This window comes from Carcharhinus amblyrhynchos, unplaced genomic scaffold (genome assembly GCF_965287045.1).
Source record: "Carcharhinus amblyrhynchos unplaced genomic scaffold, sCarAmb.v2.hapA scaffold_37, whole genome shotgun sequence".
Lineage (NCBI taxonomy): Eukaryota > Metazoa > Chordata > Chondrichthyes > Carcharhiniformes > Carcharhinidae > Carcharhinus > Carcharhinus amblyrhynchos.
The window spans coordinates 9,021,794-9,046,941 of NW_027649778.1; the positions used below are offsets into that span (position 1 = coordinate 9,021,794).

A 25,148-nucleotide genomic window follows, 5' to 3' on the forward strand; every position below is an offset into this window, starting at 1 on the left:
AGTAACTTCATTGCAGTGTTAGTGTAAGCCTGCTTGTGACACTAATAAATAAACTTTCAACTACATTCTGTTCTGGTTTCTCCATAGCTCCTCGGAATGGCTTCACCTGTGATGGTCGTGCGTCTGCCCCGGGGTCCCGATGGACAGAGCCGAGGCTTTGATCCCACGTCCCCAAGGTACCTCGCCCTCGCGCCTTCCTCCATCCAAGCTTCAAACAACTGCTGCGGTTCCAGCCTCAAGGAAGAGCAGCGATCGCGTTCCGCCCTTCGGGAGCGCTTCCTACGCAGCCTGATCTCAATGGCAGGGAAGTCAGTAGATTTCACCATGTACGAGAGGGTCTCCGTCACTGCGACGTTCGTGGCTTCGGATATCGACATCCTGAACTTCCAGGTGTCCCATTTGCAAACGCCGCTGGGTGTGCAGAAGGAAGCACTGCTCCGATGTCCAGACATCATTGCCTACATGTTTACCCTTTAACCCGGCTACGCTGTTTGCGAGAAGGGAGATTGTAACCCTGTGGGATGCTCAAGTTCACTCCTGATCACGTCTGAGTCACAGCAGCAAGGTTAAATGAAGGAGCATCGGTCTTTTACCATTATCCTCACTGTGGCGATTGCTGACTGGCTGAGTTGCGGTGTACAAAGTTCACCGGTGTTGTTCACCCTTGCAAACTGATCTATGCAGTAAAAGTCTGTACTGCTATACTGTACTGAAAACACAATAAAAGTTTGGATTATAGGCGCACAGTTCTGAAGCTACAATCATAGTTCCCTCTTTTTATTTTAAAATTGAGACTTGTCCAGAATGTCAATACTGGGAATCTTCTAGTTGCTTTAAGTCCTTGCTCCTTCTACAATCTATCGGGTTGCAGAACAAACGACTGCATTTACATAGCACCTTTAACATAAAACGTCCCAGAGTGCTTCACATGAGCATTATAAAGCAGAATTTGACACTGACGCACATCAGGCAATATTAGGGCTAGGTGACCAAACATTTGATGAAAGGGGGCGCTTTTAAATTAGCAGACAGTAGCAGAGAGGTTAAGGGAGGGATCTGCAGAGCCCGACAATACAGCAGAAAGCATAGATGCAGTGGTGGAGCCATTATGGTTGGGGCTGCTCTAGGGGCCAAAGTTCAAAGAGTGTAGGGATCTAAAGAGGGTTGTGAGGCATGATGAGATTACAGAGATAGGGAGGAGGCAAGGCCATGAAGGGAATTGAAAAGAAGGATGTGAATTGTATAGCTGAACCATTGCTTAATGAGAAATTCAGTAAAAAGTCTGACAACACCAGGTTTTAGTCCAACCTATTTATTTGATAATATTATCAAATAAATAGGTTGGACTAAAACCTGGTGTTGTCAGACTTTTTACTGTGTTTACGCCAGTCCAACGCCGGCATACCCACATAATGAGAAATTGCCAGGGGAATAAGATATGACATGAGTTCAGAAATGAGCAGTAGGGGTTTGAGTGATGTCAGGTTTCCAGAGTGTAGGACTTGCGAAGCTGACCAGGAGTACGTTGGAATGGTCAAGTCTAGATGTAACATAGGACTGGATGAGGGTTTCAAGCTGAGATGGGGGCAGGAATGAATGTTGGGTACAAAGATGGAAATAGGTAGTCTTGATGATGTTGCAGACCAAAGCTCACCATCATCAAGGGCATCATGGTGGCACAGGGCTTAGCACTGCTGCCTCGCAGCACCAGGGCCCCAGGTTCAATCTGATCACCGTCTGTATGGAATTTACCCATGTCCCCTCCATGTCTGTGTGAGTTTCCTCCCATGCTCCAAAGATGTGCAGGTTAGGTTGATTGGCCATGCAAAATTTCTCCTTAGTGCCAGGAGATGAGCAGGATAAATACGTGGGGTTGTGGGGATAGGGCCTGAGTAGGATTGTTGTCGAGGCAGGCTTGATGGGCCGAATGGCCTCCTTCTGCACTGTAGGAATTCCATGATCATCTGATGTACTCTATCCATTATGTTCATGGGTGAAAGGAGTGGTTGGGAAGAAGAAGGCGGAGACTTGACAAACAAAGGTACACACATTGCCTGTACCTTTAAGACTTGATTACCTATAAAGACTCACATTCCAATCATTATGCTGTAAATTGAGTTTGTGTCTTTATATGCCCTGTTTGTGAATAGAACTCCCACTCACCTGACAAAGGGGCAGCAAGCGCTCTGAAAGCTAGTGGCTTTTGCTACCAAATAAACCTGTTGGACTTTAACCTGGTGTTGTGAGACTTCTTACTGTGTCAGGAAGGGTCCTGGAGGACTGGAAAGTCACTAATGTAACACCCCTGTTTAAGAAGGAAGGGAGGCAAAAGATGGGAAACTACAGGCCAGTTAAGCTGACCTCAGTCATTGGTAAGACTTTAGAGTCCTTTATTAAGGATGAAATTTGGAATACTTGGAAGTATGTGGTGAAATAGGGGAAGGTTAGCTTGATTTCGACAAAGGGATGTCATGCCCGAAAAATCTGTTAGAATACTTTGAGAAGGTAACAAACAGTTGAGACAAAGGATGGTCTGTGAACGTTATCTACTTGGATTTCCAGAAGGCCTTTGACGAGGTGCCACACAGGAGACTGCTTAGTTAGAGCCCATGGTGTTAGAGGCAAGGTAATAGCATGGATAGAAGATTGGCAGGAGGCAGAGAGTGGGGATAAAGGGTTCTTTTCAGGATGGCAGCAGTGACTACTGGAGTTCCTCCAGGGTCAATGTTGGGACCACAACTTTTCACTTTATATATCAGTGATCTGGATGAAGGCACTGAGGGCGTTGTGGCTAAGTTTGCAGATAATACAAAGATAGATAGAGGGACAGGCAGTTTTGAGGAGGCAGGGAGGCTGCAGAACAACTTGGGTAGATTCGGAGAGTGGGCAAAGAAGTAGCAAATAGAATACAATATGGGGAAAGTGTGAGGTTACGCACTTTGGTAAGAAGAACAGAGGCATAGACTATTTTCTAAATGGGGAGTGAACTCAGAAAGTGGAAGCACAAAGGAACATTTCAGGATTCTCTTTAGGTTAACTTGCAGGTTGAGTTGGTAATTAGGAGGGCAAATGCAATGTTAGCGTTTATTTTGAGAGGACTAAAATACAAAAGCAGCGATGTACTGTTGAAGTTTTATAAGGCTCTGGCCAGACCACATTTGGAAAACTGTGCAATTTTGGGCCCCGTTTCTGAGGGAGAATGTGTTGGCTTTGGAGAGGGTCTCAGAGGACTGAAAAACCGCAAACGTAACACTCCAGTTTAAGAAGGAAAGTGGCAGAACACAGAAAATACAGGCCAGTTATCCTGTCCTCAGTCATTGGTAAGATTTTAGGGTCCATTATTAATGATGAGATTTTGGGGTACTTGGAAGTGCATGGCAAAATAGGGCGAAGTTTATATGAGTTTGTCAAGGGGAGGTCATATCGGAAAAATCTGTTAGATTCACAAGAATGAAAAGCTTGATGTATGAAGAGTATTTGAGGGCTCTGGGTATGTACTCGTTGGAGTTTAGAAGGATGGGGAGGGATCTCATTGAAACTTACAGAATGCCAATAGGCCTGGATAGAGTGGATATGGGGAAGACATTTCCATTAGTAGTGGAGACTAGGATCTGAGGGCACAACCTCAGAGTAAAGGGTCTGACCCTTTAAGGAGAATTTCTTCAGCCAGAGGGTGGTGAATCTATGGAATTCATTGCCACAGAAGGCTGTGGAGGCCAGGTCATTGAGTGTATTTAAAACAGAGATTGATAAGGGGATCAAAGGTTAAGGGGAAAATGGGATTGAAAAACATATCAGCCATGAATGAATGGTGGAGTAGACTCGATGGGCCAGATGGCTGAATTCTGCTCCTACATCTTATTGTTTTAAAGATGATAGAGTATGATGTGGCAAATTGAGAGAACAATGGTACAATCTACTGACTTTTTGTAAGCATATGCTGACTTGTTAATTTTAGCTGTTTTGTGTTGTGCGTAGAAACTAGAAGGAGTAGTAGGCCATTCAGCCCTTCAAGTCTGCTCCCCCATTCATTTTGATTGTGGCTGATCATCGAATTCAACACCCTAATCCCACCCCACCCCACCGTATCCCTTGATCCCTTTCGCCCCAAGAGCTATATCTAATTAGTTATGGAAATCGGACAACATTTTGGCCTCAACAACCTTCTGTGGTAGTGAATTCCACACATTCACCACCCATTGGGTGAAGAAATTTCTCCCCACCTCAGTTCTAAAAGGTTTACCCCTTATTAAGAAACTATGACCTCTAGTCATGGACACCTCCCCCATCAGGAACATTCTTTCTGAATCTACCCTGTTAGAATTTTATAAAATTATTGAATAAAATATTTTTCTCAGTTTGTGGAAAATATTGAGGTAAACTAACCTATTTTTTAAAAAACCATGAAAACCCATCTTTCCTTTCTGAGTGCAAAATTTTGGTTATTGCAAAGTTGATGCCTAATTCAGAATCATAGCATCCTTACAGTGTAGAAGGAGGCCATTCGGCCTATCAAGTCTGTACCGACAACCATCCCACCCGGGCCCTATCCCTGTAACCCCACATATTTACCCTACCAGTCCCCTTGACACTAAGGGATAATTTAGCATGGCCAATGCAACCTAACCCGCACATCTTTGGACTGTGGGAGGAAACCGGAGCACCCGGAGGAAACCCACACGGACACGGTGAGAATGTGCAGACTCCCCATGGATAGTGACCCAAGCCAAGAATTGAACCCGAGTCCCTGACGCTGTGAGGCAGCAGTGCTGACCACCTAATGTTGCCCCTGACATGAGCGTCTCACAGATGAAAAGTTTTTGTTCCATCTTCTAAAAGATTTGAAATGGAAATCGTCTGATATCCACACGACACGTTGCAGTTAGATTTTGTACAAAATATGGATGGAGCTGTTCCAGAGATTATTAAAGACGCTATGGCACATTGTGCAGTGTGTGAGCTCACATCAAGAGTTGGCAGGCTGTTTTGACTATATCTCTGCCAATCCCTTAGTGGATGTGCAGAAGTTTCCAGATGCCACGACTGAACTATAATCAGTTCCTGCTGGAAGTGTTAAGAAACAGTACAGTGCAGAAAGAGGCCATTTGGCCCAAATGGTCAAAACTAGTATTTATACTCCACTCACAAGCTTCCTCCCATCCTGGGATGCGGAGTATGTAGAACACGCCTTGTTCCAATCCTACTCAGGAGCCCTTCTCTCACAACTTTCTCCATCCTGTTGTTGACTGGACGTGGAAATAATTAGCGACTTTCCTTCCATTTTTCATCCCTTTCTCACCTTTATACGGTCCATACTGGTGATAGACTGACCATCAATATTCATTACAAGCCTACCAACTCCTACAGCTACCTCGACTACAGCTCATCACAACCTCTTTCCTGTAAGGGCTCCATCCCATTCTTTCAGTAACTTTGCCTCTGTTGTATCTGTTCCGCTGATGCCCCCTTCGAAAGCAGCGCTTTTGACATGTCCGCTTTTTTCCTTAATTGGGATTTCCCCCAGGGCATTCAACTGTGTCTGACCCATCTCCAGCACCTTTGCCCTCATCCCATGATAGGGTCCCCCTTGACCTCACTCTTCACCCCAATAGCATCCGCGTTCAAAGGACCATCCTTCCCTCATTTCCACCGACTCCATTATGATGCCACCAGGACATACATTATCCCTTTTCAGTATTCCACAGGGATCGTTCCCACATAAAACACTCTGATCCACTCCTCCATTTGCCTCAACTTATTGTCCCCTTCCCATTCACTCACAGAAAGTGCAACACCTGCCCTTTTACCTTCTCCCTTCCAAGGCCGCAGGAGAAGCAGTTCTGCTTGCACCTCCCTCAATATGGTCAATTCGTTGCTTCCAACGCAGTTTTCTCCATTTCGATTTGATTTACTATTGTCACATGTATTAAAATATAATGAAAAGTTTCTTGCACATTATACAGACAAAGCATACCATTCATAGAGAAGGAAATGAAGAGAGTGCAGAATTTAGTGTTACCGTCATAGCTAGGGTGTAGCGAAAAATCAACTTAATGCAGGATAAGTCCATTCAAAAGTCTGACAGCAGCGGGGGAAGAAGCTGTCCTTGAGTCGGTTGATATGTGACCTCAGATTCTTGTATCTTTTTCCCAACAGAAGAAGGTGGAAGAGATAATGTCTGGGGTACGTGGGGTCCTTGATTATGCTGGCTGCTTTGCCAAGGCAGCAGGAAATGTAGACAGAGTCATGGATGGGAGGTTGGTTTGCATGATGGATTGGGTTACATTCATGATCTTTTGTAGTTCCTTGCAGTCTTGGGCAGAACAGGAGCGACACCAAGCTGTGATACAGCGAGAAAGTATGCTTTCTATGGTGCATCTGTAAAAGTTGGTGACATGCCAAATTTCCTTAGTCTTCTGAGAAAGGTGCTGGTGGGCTTTCTTAACTATAGTGTCAGCATGGGGGGACCAGGACAAGTTGTTGCTGACCTGGACATCTAAAAACTTAAAGCTCTCGACCTTTCTACTTCATCTCTGTTGATGTAGACAGAGGCATGTTCTCATTTACTCTTCCTGAAGTCGATGACACTGAGATTATTCTTGCCGCACCAGTTCACCAGATTCTCTATGTCATTCCTGTACTTTGTCTCGTCATTGTTTGAGATCCAACCCATTACAGGGGTGTCATCAGCAAGCTTGAAAAACTAATTGGGGTAGAATTTCGCCACACAATCATAGGTGTATAAGGAGTATAGTAGGGGGCTGAGAACACAGCCTTGTGGGGCACCAGTGTTGAGGATGTTTGTGAGAAGGTATTGTTGCCTATCCTTACTCATTGTGGTCTGTGAGTCAGGAAGTTCAGAATTCAGTCGCAGAGGGAAATGCCGAGGTCCAGGCCACAGAGTTTGGAGATGTGTTTCGTGGGAATAATAGTGTTGAAGGCTGAGCTGTAGTCAATAAATAGGAGTCTGACATAGGTGTCCTTGTTAACTAGGTGTTCCAGGGTTGGTGCAGGACCAGGGAGATGGCGTCTGCTGTGGACCTGTTGAGGTGGTAGGCAAACTTTAGTGGATCCAGGTAGTCTGAGAGTCGAGTTGATTCATGCCATGACTAACCTTTCAAAGCACTTCATAATGATGGATGTCAGAGCCACCGGCCGATGGTCATTAAGGCACGCTGCTTGCTTTTTCTTAGGTACCAGGATGATGGTCATTGGAGCTACACTGGGGAGACTAAAAGCAGGCTAGATACTGCTTTGCAAAATCCCTTCACTCACTCCACAAGCAGGACCCCAACTGTTCTGTCATTTATAGGCGGTGAAACAGTGGTTCGCAGTGCTGCCTCACAGTGCCAGGGAGCTGGGTTCGATTCCCGGCTTGGGTGACTGTGTGGAGTTTGCATGTTCTCCACGTGTCTGTGTGGGTTTCCTCTGGGTGCTCCGGTTTCCTCCCATACTCCAAAAATGTGTGGGTTAGGTGGATTGGCCGTGCTAAATTGTCCCTTAGTGTGTAAAGATGAGGAGGTTAGGTGGATTGGCCCTGCTAAATTGCCCCTTAATGTCAGTGGGATTAGCAAGGTAAGTACATGGGTAAAGGCTGGATAGGATTGTTGTCAATACAGACTCGATGGGCTGAACGGCATAATTCTGCACTGAAAGGATTGTATGACCCTCTTAATTCTGGTATTATGCCTTTTTTTGCACCACTTTTCCAGGTTAAGAAATTAAATGGTTCTCCCCCTCCTTGGGCTGCTCCCAGTGATTGACACTCCTCAGGTAGTGGGAACTTCCTGTTAAAGGCGGTTGTTCTCTGATCGGCTGCGGGCTGCTTTCTCCAACTGTCCAGTAGTCTGTGACTTTAATTGCCACCCCTGAAATTCGGTCGGCCGTTCGAAAAGCTGGATGCGGGAGGTCTGCGTCACCGCGCCTGCGCAGTGGTTCTGGCAGGGGAGCAGGTGACGCCGATGGGCGGGGCAATGCAGGGGCTGTGTGAGACGTCATTCCGGGCGAGCGCCCACTGATTGGCGGCTGTGGCTGTCTATCAGCCAACACTGTGCTGGAGGACGCCCGTTGATTGGCAAAGATGGCTGTCAATCATCCAGCTGTGAGTCCCGCTGCTGGAAGGCGCCCATTGATAGGCTGCCCATCAGCCAGCCGCGACGCCCACAGCTAGAGGGCACCTATTGATTGGCGATTATAGCTGTCAATCAGCTTGCCGTCCGCCCCGCTGCTGGAAGGCACCCATTGATTGGCGAGTATGGCTGTCGATCAGCCTGCTGCCCGCCCCGCTGCTGGAAGACGCCCGCTGATTGGCTGTCAGTCAGCCGCGAGCACTACAGCGGGAGAGCGCCCGCTGATTGGCGATTATAGCTGTCAACCATCCTGCTGCCCGCCCTTATTCCGGAAGGCGCCCGCTGATTGGCTGTCAATCAGCCAGCCACGTGACCCATACAGGAGGGCTCCCACTGACTGGTAGATGTAGCTGTCGATCACCTTGCTGCCCGCCCCGCTGCTGGAAGGCGTCCACAGACTGGCTGTCAATCAGCCAGCCGCGGGCCGCATACTGGACAGCGCCCACTGATTGGTGGGTATAGCCGTCAATCAGCTTTCTGCCCGCCCCGCTGCTGGAAAGCGCCTGCTGATTGGTTCGTTGTCAATCAGACACGCCGCGAGCTCTTCCCACCCCCCTCCAGCAGTTGGGGCCCGAGCTCAAGCGCGAGCGGGCGGGACGGGTGAAGCGATGGAGAACAGCCGATTTAGACAGCGTAAGTTACGTACGTGGCCTCAGTCTCTGTCTTTCTCTCGAAATGGATTGTTCATGTGACGGTGACGGTGGCGGGGACGGCTGTGAAAGTTCCCTTGTTGTCCGTGTCCGGTAAACTGTCGAACGGGAAGAGGAACGCAGCGGTAGCTGACCGCCAGGGACCCGCTATTACGGGGAATGGGATATTCCAGAGACCACCCCTGCCCAGAGTTGGGAGTGGCATCGCCCAGAGACCCTCCAATTCACCCCATTCCAAATGGAATATTCCAAGACCCTCTCCTCCCCTACTGTGAGGCAAATGGAATTTCTCCCCCTCCTCCTCCCCTCCTTCACCCCCCCTTCCTTCCCCCGCCTTGACTGAGTCCCTACAGTGCAGGAGGAGGCCACCCAGCCTGCCGTCACATCAATCCCACCCATGTCCTATCCCCTTAATCCCATGTGTTTACCCCCACTAATCCCCTGACGCTAAAGGGGCAATTTAGCATGGGCAATCCGCCTAACCCGCACATCTTTGGGGTGTGGGAGGAAACTGGAGCACCTGGAGGAAACCCACGCAGACATGGGGAGAATGTGCAAACTCTACACAGACCAAGGCCAGAATTGAACCTGGGTCCCTGGCACTGTGAGGCAACAGTGCTAACCAATGTGCTGCCCTCAAGCGGGAATGGAATAGTCCAAAGAAGCCCCTCCCCTGGAGACTGAGGGGGAATGGAGTAGAGGAGGGATACCCCCCTCCCCGACCCACCTCAAACTGTGGAGGAAATGTGGTATGCTGGATCCCATATTGGGTGGGGGGTTGCAGAATGTGCTGTCGTTGAACACCATGGAATTATCATTGACCAGAAGCTGAAGTGGACCAGCCAAATCAATACTGTGAACTATAAGAACAGGTCAGAGGCTGGGAATCTTGCAGTGAGAAACCCATCCCCAAAGCCTGTCCACCAGCTATCTACAAATTCGGAGTGTGATGGTATACTACACTTGCCTGAATGAGTGCAGCTCCAACAACACTCAAGCTGTGGAGAGGCTGGTGTTGGACCTGGGTGGACAAGATGAGAGGTCACGTTATAGTCCGGCAGGTTTATTTGAAATCACAAGCTTTCGGAACGCTTCTCCTTTGTCAGGTGAAGTCACCGGATGAAGGAGCAGCACCTCAATAGCTTGTGATTTCAAATAAACCTGCCATGACCTCTCAACAACGTTCAAGGAGCTCAACACCATCCAGGATGAAGTAACCCACTTGGGACCCAGGCAGCTGAAAGCATGGCTACCAATGGTGGAGAGATTAAAATTGGGGGATGCTTGAGAGGCCAAATGTCTCTTGAGGTTTATGGGGCTGCAGGAAATTCCAGAGATAGGGAAGGGGCAAAGTCATGGGGTGATATGAAACCAAATTGAAAAAGACAGTTGATGCTAGCTAACAGTTAATTTTGAATCTGATTGATTGACTTTGGTTAACTGAAAACATTAAATGATCTGGGGAACGCGTTTGGTGACAGATCAGCCATGCTCTCATTGAATAATGGAATAGTCTCAAGATACTAAACATCTATCTACCCTGTTCCAATGTTCATCATAACTGTTTTGGCTGGAACAAGGCAGTCGTAGTAATTTTGGCATTGCTATCGTTTTTGAGGCTGTGTTGCTTTAACTCTTGGAATTCTTCGCAGGAATTGAAAAGCTGCTCCCAATGTTACTGAATCTGAGTTTTAAATTAAAGTTGTGCAGCCCTTAGAGTTATAGAGGTTTACAGCATGGAAACAGGCCTTTGGCCCAAATTGTCCACGCTGCCCTTTTTTTAACCCTTAAGCTAGTCCCAGTTGCCTGCATTTGGCCCATATCCCTCTATACCCATCTTACCCATGTAACTGTCTAAACGTTTTTTAAAAGACAAAATTATACCCACCTCTACTACTACCTCTAGCAGCTTGTTCCAAACACTAACCACCTTCTCTGTGGAAAAAATGGCCCCTCTGGACCCTTTTGTATCTCTTGCCTCTCACCTTAAATTTATGCCCTCTGGTTTTAGACTCTCCTACCTTTGGGAAAAGATATTGACTATTTAGCTGATCTGTGTCCCTCTTTACTTTATAGACGTCTATAAGGTCACCCCTCAGCCCTCTACATCCAGAGAAAATAGTCCCAGTCTATCCAGCTTCTCCTTATAGCTCAAACCATCAAGTCCTGATAGCATCCTAGTAACTCTTTTCTGCGCTCTTTCTCGTTTAATAATATGCTTTCTACAATAGGGTGACCAGAACTGCATACAGTATTCCAAACGTGGCCTTACCAATGTCTTGTACAACAAGACGTCTCAACTCCTGTATTCAATGTTCTGACCGATGAAACCAAGCATGCTGAATGCTGCCTTCGCCACTCTGTCCACCTGTGACTCCACTTCCAAGGAGCTATGAACATGTACCCCTAGATCTCTTTGTTCTGTAACTCTCCTCAACGCCCTATCATTAACTGAATAAGTCCTGCAGTCTATGTCACGATAGGCTTTGAGTCCTTGTGACCCTGAATTGGAGTAAGCAGTGAAGTGTCTTTTTGGTCAAAGTGGAGATTTTCACACTTAAATTATATTCCATCTGTGGATTCTCACCCACTTCCAATCATCTTATCTGCCTGTGGGAACAAGTGTTAATGGAATTCAGATCTTAACTATTTTATAAAGTGGTTCTGACAATATTCAATAAACAAGGAAGACTTGCACTTTATATATACATATTTTGTTCATTAGTGGGATGTGGGCATCACTGGCTAGGCCAGTGTGTATTGCTCATCCCTAGTTATCCTTGAGAAGGTGGTGATGAGCTACCTTCTTGTATCGCTGCAATCCTGAGGGGTAGGTACACCCAGAGTATGTTAGAATGGGAGTTCCAGGAATTTGACCCAGTGACAGGGAAGGGACAGCGATTATAGCTCCAAGTCAGGATGGTGAGCGACTTGAAGAGGAACCCCTAGGGGTTGATGTTCCTGTGGGTCTTCTACCCTTGCTCTTCTAGAGATCATGGGTTTGGAAGGTGCTGTTGAAGGAGCCTTAGTGAGCTCCTGCAGTGCATCTTAAAATGGTATTCACTGCTGCTATTGTTTGTCAGTGGTGGAGGGAGTGAATGATTAAGATAGTGGATGGGATGCCAATCAAGGGGCGCTGCCTTGTCCTGGATGGTGTTGAGCTTCCTGAGTGTTGTTGGAGCTGTACTCACCCAGGTAAGTGCAGAGTATTCCATCACACTCCTGACTTGTAGATGGTGACAGGAATGTCTGGAGAGTCTGCAGAATGCCCAGCCTCTGACCCGCTCTTGCAGCCACAGTATTTATATGGCTGGTCCAGTTCAGTTTCACATCCTCGGGACCTTACATAGTACTTTACAGAAAGTGAAGCCTTTTTGAGTTCTGGTCACTATTGTAGAGTGCAGAGGAGGTTTACTAGGCTGATACCGGAGTTGAGGGGGTTGAGCTATGAGGAGAGGCTGAATAAACTAGGCTTGTACTCGTTAGAGTTTAGAAGAATGAGGGGAGATCTCATTGAGACGTATAAGATGATGAATGGGATGGATAGGATAGAGGTGGAAAGACTCTTCCCGCTCAAAAAAGACAGTAGGACTAGGGGGCACAGCCTCAAGATAAAGGGGGGGCGGTTCAGAACGGAGTTGAGGAGGAACTTCTTCACTCAAAGGGTGGTGAATCTCTGGAATTCTCTGCCCGTTGAAGTGGTGGAGGCTGCCTCGCTAAATATTTTTAAGAAGCGGGTTGATGGGATTTTGATAAGAGAGGGGATTAAGGGTTATGGGGAGAGGGCGGGAAAGTGGAACTGAGCCACGACAGATCAGCCATGATCTTATTGAATGGCGGGGCAGGCTCGAAGGGCCAGATGGCCTACTCCTGCTCCTATTTCTCATGTTCTTATGTTCTTATGTAATGTAAGAAATGTGGAAATGCATTTCTGTGTAGCAAGCTGCCACAACCAGCAGTTTGATAATGACCAGGCAACTTTTGGTAACATTAGTCAAGGAACGAGGGAGACTTTTGCTCATCTTTGAAATCATGTTGTGGGACCCTTTACATCAACAGTAGGAAGGAGACCAAGCTTTGGTTTAACATGTCTAATCCGAGGGTCGGTGCAGCAGTCGCTCGGTAAAAGGAAGTCCAAATACATATCCTGCAGCCTGACCCAATTTAGAATCAAAAGTCCCTCTGCAACCTTTCCCTTGCTGACACTGGAAAATAATTGCTTTGTTGCTCATTTTGTTGTGGAATTAGAAGGATAGGAGCCCTGATAAATTTCACAGTTTCTAACATATTTCAAAGGGTCTCTGAAATTCATTAGCAGCTTCTGTATTTCTGCTGGGGGAGGGGTTCTACAATGGTCACCTTATTCTGTCACTCTCGATTCCAGCTGCCAAGGCAAGAACGAGGGGGCCGATGCCCGTCACAAGCGACCCCAGCCACCTCTTCGAAGATACCAGCGGGAACATGGGTGCTCCAGGATACGAGGGCAGCGGCGCTGGCTTTGGCCTCTCGGGGCAGGGCTTCCTCAGCGACCCCATGGTGTCTAACCTGGCGATGGCTTATGGCAGCAGTTTGGCGAGTCAGGGCAAGAACATTGTCGATCAAAACGTGAGCAGAAAGGGTGGGGGAAGTAGGAATTAATCGTTAATTATTCTCCACACAATATAGGGGTCTGTCTCTTTACCAGATAGTTCCTGGACCACATATGCTGAGTGCACACATGCACATCACATAATCTATCCAGTGAGCAGTTGCAGGACTCTTGAAATTTCTCCCCATTCGTTTTAAGAAAAGGAAGAGATGTTTCCTAGAGATTCCAAGGGGGTCAGACATGTCACTGATGGGGTTACTGGCAAATAACAGAAAACATAAGGGAGAGTTAGTGAATGCAGAATGCAGAGTCAACGGCATGAAACATATTTCTAACCATGATAAGGCACTGGTAACATCAGCAGCAATAGGAGAATTCTCTGCTGCCCAAGCAGAGGGTTCTGGAATGTACCCTGGTGAAACTTTAACTCTGAGGCCAGTAATCCACTAGCTTCACCATTCTCCCCCTGCCAGTCAGCCTAGGTACAGTGTACTGAAAGACAGCTACTGAGGAATTGGCAACCGTACCCATGACAGACCCCCAGCATAAGTGAACTGGCCAGTTGCGTGCACCCAGTCACATCACACCTTGCCATTCCTCATTGGGATTGGTCTGGCTAAGGGTTTGGGGAGGACGTGACTATGGAATAGCCCATATTACAGGAGTATGTCTGACACTAGAGCCTCATTAGCACTGAAAGTCTACGCCTTGACCGAGAAATCTTCAGGTCCCGGCTCATTTGAGCAAGCCATTGTCTTCAATTCCTCAGCAGCAATACTGTACAGATCGACTGAAATGTTTTCATATCATTGGTCCCTTTCATTCTGTTTTCTTTCTTCACCCCTCATTATGGTTCTGATAGCCAAATGTGGAGAGTGATTGAACCTTTTTTGCCTGACTTCTGCAGATCGATCGACTTATTCCAGTGAGCAAATTGAAATATTATTTTGCTGTGGACACTGTTTATGTCGGAAAGAAGCTGGGACTCCTCATCTTTCCCTACATGCACCAGGTAAGAGAGGTGGCCTTTCGCTGGTGATTCATCTTAACGCTTATTAATCACGAAAGCAAAGCTGTAGTGTGTAACACGCTGGTTACAAAGCGAGTCATGCTACTGCCTTGAAATTCACTGGATCTTCCACTAGTGAAGGGATTTCATAGAATCCTACAGTGCAGAAGGAGGCCATTTGTCCCATAGAGTCTGCACCGACTCTCGGACAGAGCGCCCTCCCTGTCCTAACCCCATGTTTATCCAATTAATCCTTCTAACCTACACACCTTGGGACATTAAGGGGCAGTTTAGCATGGCCAATTCACCTAACCTGCACATCTTTGAACATTGAGGGGCAATTTAGCATGGCCAATCCACCTAACTCTCTCATCTTTGGAATGCGGGAGGAAACCAGAGCCCTGGGGGAAACCCATGCAGATATGGGGAGAACATGCAGACTCCGCACAGACAGTGACCCAAGCTGCGGTTCGAAATCGGGTCCCTGATGCTGTGAGACAGCAATGCTAACCACTGTCACCGTGTTGCCCATTCACAAGTCTTCTTTGAGTTGACAGGGAAGATGTTGCATTTGTCAGTTAGTGTCAGTGGGAGACGCTGAGAATAAGTTCACCAGGTGATCAGTTCTCAAAGTCTACAGTTTGCTTTGGGAGCCTCCTTGGGGAGGTGTTCTGACATGCGGCTTTTTGTGCTCCTTTCTGTTGCACAATCGCTCTGTTAAATGAAGTTTCCACTGGCAAGGAACCATTTACCACAATCGGCTGGGGGCTTTTTTGCCCCCAAGCAGCAGGAAAATGAAATCCTGTTTGGAGGGGCATGCACTGCTTCACTTCCAGCACAGCCCTCTGTCGCTCTTTGGTACCATGAGTATTAAGGGGTATAATGTGATGTAGCTGGAGCACCATCAGGGGACCCCTAAGAAGGAAGATTTGAGCCTGACAATTGTACTATGAGAGGATAGGCATGCAGTTATTCTTCGCAGTCTGCAGGGTGACATTTGAGGAATGTTCTCATATCTGGTGCTGGTTTGTGTTGAGGGACCCTTTGTTTCGGTGATGGTTTTTGCACTGGAAAAGCCCATCCCAAGTTACCCAAAAGGCATTAAAAATCAACCTCATAGCATGAGACTAGTGTAACATGCTGGGGAGGGGGTGGGGGAAGAGCTGGAAGTATGTCAACATTTCTAATTGAGGGACAAATGGATATTTACAGTGGAGGAAACAAGAGTTGATTATATAGGAACAGGAGAGGACCGTATGATCCTTCAAGACTGATCTGCAACCTAACCCCAAAGCCTTTGCCCCAAATCCCTTCACATCTTTGGATAACAAGAATCTTATCACTCCATATTTTTTAAATTAATCATCGATTTAGCACCAGTTGCCATTTGCAGAGGTGAGGTCCAAACACCACACTGCACGTAGAATTACTGCTTAATTTCCCTCTGAGGGGTGTAATGTTTCAGACTATTCTCCACCTAGTCCTCGACTTCCCAACTAGCAAAAATAATTTCTCTGAATGTACTTTGTCTGTTCCCCTTAATGTCTTAATTACTTGGATGAAAATCTTAACATTCTAAATTCCAAAGGGTGCAACCCTAGTTTTAGTAGCCTCAACTCATAATTTAATCCTTGAAATCTGGGTATCGTTCTGCTAATTCTTCTTCCGCTTCCTCCAAAGCCAGTATATCCTTCCTAAGGTAAGATGGCCAGAAATGCTGATAATACAAATGCATTAAAAATAATGATCTAAGCGTAGTACTGCAGGAGATCAGCTGGTTAATGGAGTGGAGAAAGAAGCTTACTGTCTAAGTGGTTAGCGATTGCAGACCTCTGATTTGCAGAGGGACCTGAGTGTCCAAATGCGTGAATTACAAAAGGCTTCTATACAGATACAGCAAGTAATTAGGAAAGTTAATAGAATGTTATCATTTATTGTGAGGGGAATTAATTGCAAATGTAGGAAGGTTATGCTTTAGTACAGGTGAGACCACATATGGAGTATTGTGTACAGCGTTGGTCTCCTTATCTAAGGAAAGATGTAAATGCATTAGAAACAGCTCAGAGGTTTATTCGACCAGTGATTCCCAAACTTTACTTCATTGCACACCTTTGTCTTATAAAAACATTTGAGGCAGACCTCTTATTCCCTCCAACTGAACTGTCCTCTCGCAAAATGTTCTTAACTCCAAAACCACCTAAAAACATGTCAAGCCACTATTTAACACAATTTTCATCAGTTTAAGATGTTTACAATGAAATGTCCAATACAATATTGGAGCCTGTTTCTCTTTTTCCTAAATTTGTCGGTTCCTGTTTCTTCCCTGTGTCGTCTTCCCACATTGTATTTTTTTATTTTTCCCTGTCTGTTCTGTTTTTGTTCTCAGCCTCCCTTTCTTGTTTGTGCACAGGCACACCTGGCCTCTGTCTTTAACTCCAATTCCCAAAGAACCTGGAATCTCCTATACTTGTCATCTAGGAAAGGCCCATACATGCATGATTTGGAATGTTTGTGTTGACAAGCCGGAACTTGCGTGCGTCGGCCTGGAATGAGCCGTGCATGCGCCATTCTGGATTTTACACATCAGTAGGGTCTTTGTGCATGGCCAATGTACAAAATCCAAACCACGCATTTGTGGCCCTTTCCCAGCTGGCACATGCATGACTCGAATCACCAACAACGGCACAGTGGATAGCATTGCTCCCTCAGCACAAGGGGCTTAGGTTCGATTCCGGGCTTGGGCGCCTGTGTAGAGTTTGCATGTTCTCCTCGTGTCTGTGTGGCTTTCCTCCCACAAGTCCGAAAGACATACTGGTTAGGTGCATTGGCTGTGCTAAATTCTCCCTCAGTATGTCTGAACAGGCACTCAAGTGTAGCAATTAAGGAATTTTCATTGCAGTGTTGATGTATGCCTACTTGTGACAACAATAAATATACACACAAACACAACATAAATCCAAATTTCACATGTGCGACCCAATCCCAGCTGGCACATGCGTGGGAGACCCGAGATTCATCGAGACTTGGCAATGCCGGCCACATAGTTTATTTTGTGGCCCACTTTTGGGACCTCTAGTTGGGAACCTCTGAGTACCAGACTAATACTTAGAATGAGCGGGTTGTCTTAACGAGGGACGGTTGGAAAGGTTAGGCTTGCATCCACTAGCGTTTAGAACAAGAAAGAGGCAACGTGATCAAAACATCTAAGACTGAGAGTAATATTGACAGGGTAGACATGGATTGGGTGTTTCAGCTTGTCAGAGAACCTAGAATTAGTGGGGGGGGTGGGGGAATCGCTTAAAAATAAGGGGTCGCTCGTTTAAGACAGATGAGGAGAATTACAAATGCTGAGGGTTGAAAGTCTTTGGATCTCTCTTCCCCAAAAGGCAGTGAAAGCAGAGTGTTTGAATATTTTTAAGGCAGAGTAAGATAGATTTTTGATTAACAAGGGGCTGAAAGATTATTGGGAGTAGCCAGGAATGTGGGGTTGAGGTTACAATCGGATCAGCCAAGTTCTTACTGAATGATAGAGCGGGCTCGAGGGGATGAGTGGCCTACCTCTGCTCCTAATTTGTATTTCATAAACTTTCTCCTGAAGTGACCAAGAGGTGGTTTCCCCATTCAGTTTGTGTGATTGTTGTCAAACTAATTATTGCTTTAATTCTGTGAGGCAGAACTGGGAAGTACGATACCAGCAGGACAGCCCTGTGGCCCCGAGGGTCGAAGTGAATGCCCCTGATTTATATATTCCAGGTAGGTGCGACCTCTGTATAGTATTAATCAACCTCATGAAGTGTTTCTGGATTGAGTGGGGAAGTGGGCTGATGCTCTGATCAGCTCAGTTCTGGTGAAAGGTCAAAGATCTGAAAAGTTTCTCTCTGCACAGATGCTGCCAGAGCTGCTGTATATTTCCAACATTCTCTGTTTTTGTTTCAGCATCTGCAGTATTTTGGGGTTTTTATTTTGTTACAATCATAATATCTGTGAGGTTCAACACATGGATCGATGATGATCACCCCTGCTACTGGGGAGCGATTTTACCCGTAGTCTTCAGAGAGAGTGAAATGTGAACCAAGTCCCAGTTATGGCATGGTTTCTCTCACACCGAGTGGTGTGGGTAAGAACATAAGAAATAGGAAATAGGAGCAGGAGTAGGCCATCTAGCCCTTCGAGCCTGCCCCGCCATTCAATAAGATCATGGCTGATCTGTCGTGGCTCAGTTCCACTTTCCCGCCCTCTCCCCATAACCCTTAATCCCCTCCAAGCTCTGCCTCCCAACAATGTGAAATTGGCTTTGTCTTGACTTATAGAATTTGCAGTGTCGCTGGCAAGATTCCCTGAAGGGAATCAATATTTCTGGTTAATTTGCAAACAAAGTCTTGGAATTACTGCTACTTGTTCACCAGCTGTCCTCTGGCATCTTCATCTTAAGAATTCAGAAGAATGAGGGGAGATCTTATATAAACATTATGAGGGAATACATAAGATAGAAGCAGGGAAGTTGTTTCCACTGGCAGGTGAAACTAGAACTTGGGGGCATAGCCTTAAAATAAGGGAGAGCAGATTTAGGACTGAGTTGAGGAGGAACTTCTTCACCCAAGTGAATCTGTGGAATTCTCTGCCCAGTGAAGCACTAGAGGCTACTTCACTGAATGTTTGTAAGGCAAAGATAGATGAATTTTTGAACAGTAAAGGAATTAAGGAGAGCAGGCGAGAAAGTGGAGCTGAGTCCACAAAAAGATCAGCTATGATCTTATTGAATGGCAGAGCAGGCTTAAGGGGCCGGATGGCCTATTCCTGCTCCTAGTTCTTATGTTCTTATGACTGCCAGCATCAGCGTGCTTTTAAAACTTTAAAGTTTTTTTTTATTAGTGTCACAAGTAGGCTTACATTGACACTGCAATTAAGTTACTATGAAAATCCCCCAAGTCACCACACTCTGATGCCTGTCTAGGTACAGCGAGGGAGAATTTAGCAGGGCCGATGCACCTAACCAGCACATTTTTTGAACTGTGGGAGGAAACCAGAGCACCCAGAGGAAACCCATGCAGACATGGGGAGAAGGTGCAGGTTCCACACAGACAGTGACCCAAGCCTGGAATCGAACCCAGGTTCCTGGCACTGTGAGGTAGCATTGCTAACCACCATGCCACATGGCTGTGCATTGCTCATTGAGCCCTCAGAATGTGGGCGAGGGCAGAGACTTGTGATGCGCTTATCAAGCTCATTGCATTTGATTGCGTGACTATACATCTTGGTTGGTGCTTACAATGTTGAGAAAGAGAAGTCATTAAATATTCATTCAACGTGTCATGACCCACTGTCCATACCATGTCTTATGCCCTCTTCTCTCTCTCTCCCTCTCTCTCTCTTCAGCAATGGCATTCATCACATACTTACTGGTAGCTGGGTTTGCTCTTGGAACTCAAAGCAGGTGAGGATCCTCTTGTCGCATCATTTAGTGCTTCCCATTTTCTGCTCTAACGGCTGTTGAGGATGTTTAAGTACAATGGCCATTGGGATTCACCTCTATTCATGTATTATGTTTCAGAAGTGGGACAGGCGTTGGCACAAAATTTGCATGACTTTAGGACATCTCAAAGTGCTTTACAGTCAAAATATAGTGATGTAGAGAATGTAGAAGCCAATTTGCACAGAGCAAGTTCTGACAATAGCAAGCAGGTAACCTGTGTGGTTTTCTTTTTGATGATGTTGGTTGAGGAGAAATATTGGACAGGGCACTGGAGAAAATTCCTGTCCTCAAAATAGTACCAGGGAATTTTTTAAGCCAATCTGACAGGAAAGTCGGAATCTCAGTTTAAAATGGCATTCAAAAGACCATACCTCCAACATTGGCACTGCCTTGGTACTACACTGGGGTGTCACCAGGATTTTAGTGCTCCTGAGACTTGAACCCACAGTCTTCTGACTTGATGGGGACAATTTTACCCACTGAACCACAGCCTGAGGAATACTTTCTTGCTTCAAGCGCTTTCTCTGTTTGTAATTCTTTATTGTGATTCATATGTTCATTCTCCCATCCCAAAACAATGTGCCATTCCAAAGCCGATGACAAACCTGTTGTAGTTAATGCTGTTCTCTGGCTGGCTGCTGGGTAGTGTACGAGAGAAGATTTCTCTGGGAAGTAGTTCCATCGCTGAGTGACTGGAATTGGCCAAGAATTCAAATCCATACTATCACTGCACGATAAAGTGTATCGACCCCCAGTCTTTCATTGTTCCAGGCAGATGCTGATGCACACGCAGCATTTACTAACTTATTTCTCTTTCCCACAGGTTTTCTCCAGAGGTTTTGGGGATGCAGGCCAGCTCAGCATTAATCTGGCTGGTCATTGAGGTGCTGGCTATCCTGCTCAGCCTCTACCTGGTCACGGTGAACACAGACTTAACCACCATCGACCTTGTCGCTTTTGCCGGGTACAAGTATGTTGGGTAGGTGTGTGAGTGATGGAGTCGGTGGCCTAGTGGGTGCTGTTGTCACTGCAGTAAGCGAGTCTGTGGTCATCTGTAAAACATCTGATTTTTTTTTACCCACAGGATGATCACTGGAGTCGTGGCTGGGCTGATCTTTGGGAGAACAGGATATTACATTGCTCTGGGCTGGTGCTGCATCTCAATTGTGGTGTTCATGGTGAGTTTAATTATTAAACTTCCCTGTTCACTTCACAACTTGTTAACATTGATGCATCAATATCTTCTCGCCATGACCTGATTCTCTCAGGGAAATGGTTTCATGGACACAGTGGCACAGTGTTTAGCACTGCTATTGTACAGTGCCAAGGACCCAGGTTCAATTCCAGCCTTGGTGACCACGTGGAGTTTGCATGTTCTCCCCATGTCTGCATGGGTTTCATCCAGGTGCTCCGGTTTCCTCCCACAGTCCAAACATGTGCAGGTTAGGTTAATTGGCCATGTTAAATTGTCTCTTAGTGTCCCGCGATATGTAGGCTAGATAGATTTGTGGGGTAAATGTGTGGGGTTACAGGGACAGAGCGGAAGAGAGAACCTGGGACACTCTGTCAGAGAGTCAGTGCAGACTTGATGGGCCAAATGGCCTCTCTCTGCAATGTGAGGTTTTATTCTAGAAAGGTATACGACTCCAGGGATGCTGTCAAAGAAGAACAAAGAAAATTACAGCACAGGAACAGGCCCTTCGGCCTCCAAGCCTGCACCGACTATGCTGCCCGACTGAACTAAAGGCCCCTTATCCATCTGGGCACCATATCCTTCTATTAAAAGTCACAATTGTATCTGCTTCCACTACTTCCCCGGCAGCAAATTCCAGGCACCCATCACCCTCTGTGTTTTTAAAAAAAAAACTTGCCTCGTACATCTCCTTTAATCTCGCACCTTAAACCTATGCCCCCTAGTAATTGATGCTTCCACCCTAGGAAAAAGCTTCTGACTATCCACTCTGTCGATGCCCCTCATAATCTTGTGAACTTCTATCAGGTCGCCCCTCAACCTCCGTCGTTCCAGTGAGAACAAACCAAGTTTCCCCAACATCTCCTCGTAGCTAATGCCCTCCATGCTAGGCAACATCCTGGTAAATCTTTTCTGTACCCTCTTCAAAACTTCCCTATCCTTCTGGTAGTGTGGCAACCAGAATTGAACACTATGTTCCAAGTGCGGCCTCACTAAGGTACCATAAAGCTGCAACATGACTTGCCAATTTTTAAATTCAATTCACTGGCTGATGAAGGCAGCATGCCTTATGCCTTTTTGGTTACCTTCTCAACCTGCGTTGCTGTTTTCAGTGACCTGTATATCCAGATCCCTCTGCCTATCGATATTCTTAACAGTTGTGCCATTTACTGCATATTTCCTATCTGTGTTAGACCTTCCAAAACACGTTACTTCACGTTGTGTCCGGATTAAACTCCATCTGCCATCTCTCCACCCAAGTCTTCAATTGATCTATGTCCTCTGATGGTCCTCATTGTTGAGATCAAAAAGGAGCTGGTATTGGGTTCATTAACCTTAGCGTTGTCTGCAAATTTATAAATCAAACCAGTTATGTTTTCCTCCAAATCACACATATATTACAAACAGCAGAGTTCCCAGCACTGATCCCTGAGGAACTCCACTTGTCACAGCCCTCCATTCAGAAATGCACCCTCCCACTGCTCCCCTCTGCCTTCTATGACCGAAGTTCTTTATCCACATTGCCACCTCACCTCTGATCCCATGCGACTTCACCTTCTGCACCAGTGTGCCATGAGGGATCTTGTCAAAGGCCTTACTGAAGTCCATGTAGACAACATCCACTGCCGTACCCTCATCAATCAATCTTCGTCACTTTCTCAAAAAACTCGATCAAGTTCATGAGACACAACCTCCCCTTCACAAAGCCATGTTGTCTTTTGCTAATATGTCTACTTATTTCCAAGTGGGAGTAAATCCTGTCCCAAACAATCTTCTCCAACAATTTCCTTACCACTGATGTAAGGCTCACTGGCTTGTAATTACCTGGATGATTCTTGCTACCCTTCTTAAACAAAGGAACAACACTGTCTATTCTCCAATCCTCTGGAACCTCCCCTGTAGCTGATGAGGATACAAAAGATTTCTTTCAAAGCCCCAGCAATTTCCTCCCTTGCCCCCCTCAGTATTCTGCGGTATATCCCATCAGGCCCTGGGGACTTGTCTACCTTAATGTTTCTCAATACCACCTCCTTTTTGATCTCAACATGACTCAGACTATCTACACACACTTTCCCAGACTCATCACCCTCCAAGTCCTTCACTTTGGTGAACACTGATGCAAAGTACTCATTTAATACCTCGCCTGTTTCCTCTGGCTCCATGCATAGATTCTCTGTGTGTCTGTCGCTGTCTCTCTCTCTCTCTCTCTCTCTGGTCCCCTTGTGGCTGACTTTGCATAATGAATAATCCACCAATTCTAAACTTATCAGATGTCCACATGCTCTCCTGCGGTAAAAATCATGGCTGAATTCTCTCCCTAATGCAAAGGCACTGAGGTCAACGAGTCACTAGTGCTGCCTTGGCTGAGATTAACTAATTTGGCACTGACCTTTCTGATCCATATGGCTCAGTTTTATTGGATAGTGTATTTAGCACCATGCCATCCCAAAGATCTCCTAAATAGTGTTTTCTTTTCAGATTCGAACATTGAGACTGAAGATTCTGTCTGAAGCTGCAGCGGAGGGTGTCCTGGTGCGAGGCACGAGGAATCAGCTACGCATGTACCTGACCATGGCGATCGCAGCAGTGCAACCAATCTTCATGTACTGGCTCACATTTCACTTGGTCAGATAGGAAAACTGGAGCACCCCTGTGTTCCCTGGGGATGGGGATTGGAGGTGTGTCCCATCTCCGCTCAATGTAGGGCTGAGGGGAGAACACAATTGGGGGAATCTTAAATCCCAGAGGTTTGGGGGAGGGGGGTGGGTTGGGTTGAGTGCAGGACAGATTTGTTGCCCCGAGGGGTTGGCCGTCACCTGTAGTGACATGGAAGGAAGAGGTTGGGGTCGAACTCCCCAAGCAGCGGGGGTGCAAAAACTGTCCCCATGTAAGGGTGGCATGGGAGATATATCCACCTACCCAAAGGGGCAGGGTGGTGACAAAGTGATCCCCCTGTGTGGGGAGGGGGGGGACGCGCAGGACGGGTCCATCTCCCCAAGGGGCGTTTGGTCATGTCCTCTCATGAATGATGGGCTTTTTCTTTTAGGCTGCCTATATCATCTGAAACGCAACAAGTTCATCGTTTGGTGTGTCCATCCCAGATAGAAAGTAAAAAGTAACTGGACATACCCACTGCGTGCTAACTTTCCACTGTCCACACAGTGGAACTTTTTTAAATATCTATTTATAAACACTGAAGTTGGGCAAATAAAATATGGAAAGTATAACATCTTGTGCAGTTGTTGGGATTGTTTCTGTGGAATTACTTAAAGGGGAAAGTATCTTCTACTGCAGGAGCTCTTGACCAAGGAGTTTGTGATCCCTTAGGGGTCATCAAAGTGGTTCCAAGGGATCCGCCAGTAGCTCCAGTTTCGACTGTGCAATAATTTGAAGTTATTTCAATGCATATCCCTGAAGGTAACAGCATTTTACCTTCCAGGCCCGGTTGTCACCAGCAATGTAATTCTTTAGTCCCCAGCCCTGGCTCCACACTAGACGTGAGGAACTGAAAATTGCTTGGCTTCAGAGGCTTGTGGTCATCAGTCCACAATGTTGTCAGGGAGATGACACCCCATTTTTCAGCAGTTGCACTTGGCTCGTTAATGAATAAAAGGAAAGTTAGCACGGTCATCACATACCATTGGTCTCATCAGCACTTTGTCAGCTCAAGTGACACTTTGTCAACCTTAGTGGAGTGTTACTAACTCCAGTATAACTACCAATTTCAGAAATATTTTAATGAGGCAACACTCTTATCAAACTCTGGCCTCCAAACTTGAGTATAACCAAGCCAAGCTGAATATTGACCGTGTGTTTGGTGAATTACAATCCTGGCAGAATTCTTGCTCAGAAATTGGTTTCACATTAAAGTCAAACAAAATATCTGTTTAATTGTACAATTCATCTTTATACAGAAAGAAAACTTGTGTTGCATGACTTTGCTGTGTACATTTATTATTACAGGCAAAGCCTACTGCAATGCCAAATATTTCTCATAACATAAGTAGGAGCATGAGTGGACAGTTCATGCTGTCCACCATTCAACACAATCGTGGCTGATCTGGGGCCTCAACTACCACTTGACATTCACTCCCCAAATCCCTTGTT

The 25,148-nt window shown here is 46.2% G+C and overlaps 3 protein-coding genes across 4 annotated transcripts in view; 2 read left to right on the forward strand and 1 right to left on the reverse strand.

The window, feature by feature from the left end:
- gemin7 (gem (nuclear organelle) associated protein 7) overlaps positions 1 to 1,265 on the forward strand; it is a 2,999-nt gene extending 1,734 nt beyond the window's left edge. The window contains exon 2 of the mRNA XM_080218231.1: positions 88 to 1,265. Within this exon, the coding sequence (XP_080074357.1) occupies positions 88 to 477 (390 nt within the window). The 3' untranslated portion in view covers positions 478 to 1,265. The remainder of the gene's footprint in view (positions 1 to 87) is intronic.
- The window catches only part of LOC145362225 (basic phospholipase A2 PA-9C-like), a 24,939-nt gene extending 16,018 nt beyond the window's left edge, over positions 1 to 8,921 (reverse strand). For both annotated transcript variants that reach the window (XM_080218288.1, XM_080218289.1), the window contains exon 1: positions 8,776 to 8,921. The gene's annotated coding sequence lies outside the window, so the exon portion shown is untranslated. The remainder of the gene's footprint in view (positions 1 to 8,775) is intronic.
- On the forward strand, positions 8,671 to 24,925 carry yif1b (Yip1 interacting factor homolog B (S. cerevisiae)). Its single transcript, XM_080218287.1, has 8 exons — positions 8,671 to 8,771; positions 13,164 to 13,384; positions 14,275 to 14,379; positions 18,051 to 18,129; positions 19,753 to 19,810; positions 20,673 to 20,828; positions 20,934 to 21,027; positions 23,520 to 24,925. The coding sequence occupies exons 1-8, from the start codon at positions 8,738 to 8,740 to the stop codon at positions 23,673 to 23,675; spliced, it is 903 nt and encodes a 300-aa protein (XP_080074413.1). The 5' UTR covers positions 8,671 to 8,737; the 3' UTR covers positions 23,676 to 24,925.
- The last annotated feature ends 223 nt before the right edge of the window (positions 24,926 to 25,148 follow it).

Coding starts and splice junctions, on each gene's coding strand:
- yif1b (XM_080218287.1), top strand. CDS start 8,738: ATGGAGAACAGCCGATTTAGACAGCGTAAGTTAC. Junction 13,385..14,274: donor AGAACATTGTCGATCAAAAC/GTGAGCAGAAAG, acceptor TGACTTCTGCAG/ATCGATCGACTTATTCCAGT. Junction 18,130..19,752: donor CCCTGATTTATATATTCCAG/GTAGGTGCGACC, acceptor CTCTCTCTTCAG/CAATGGCATTCATCACATAC.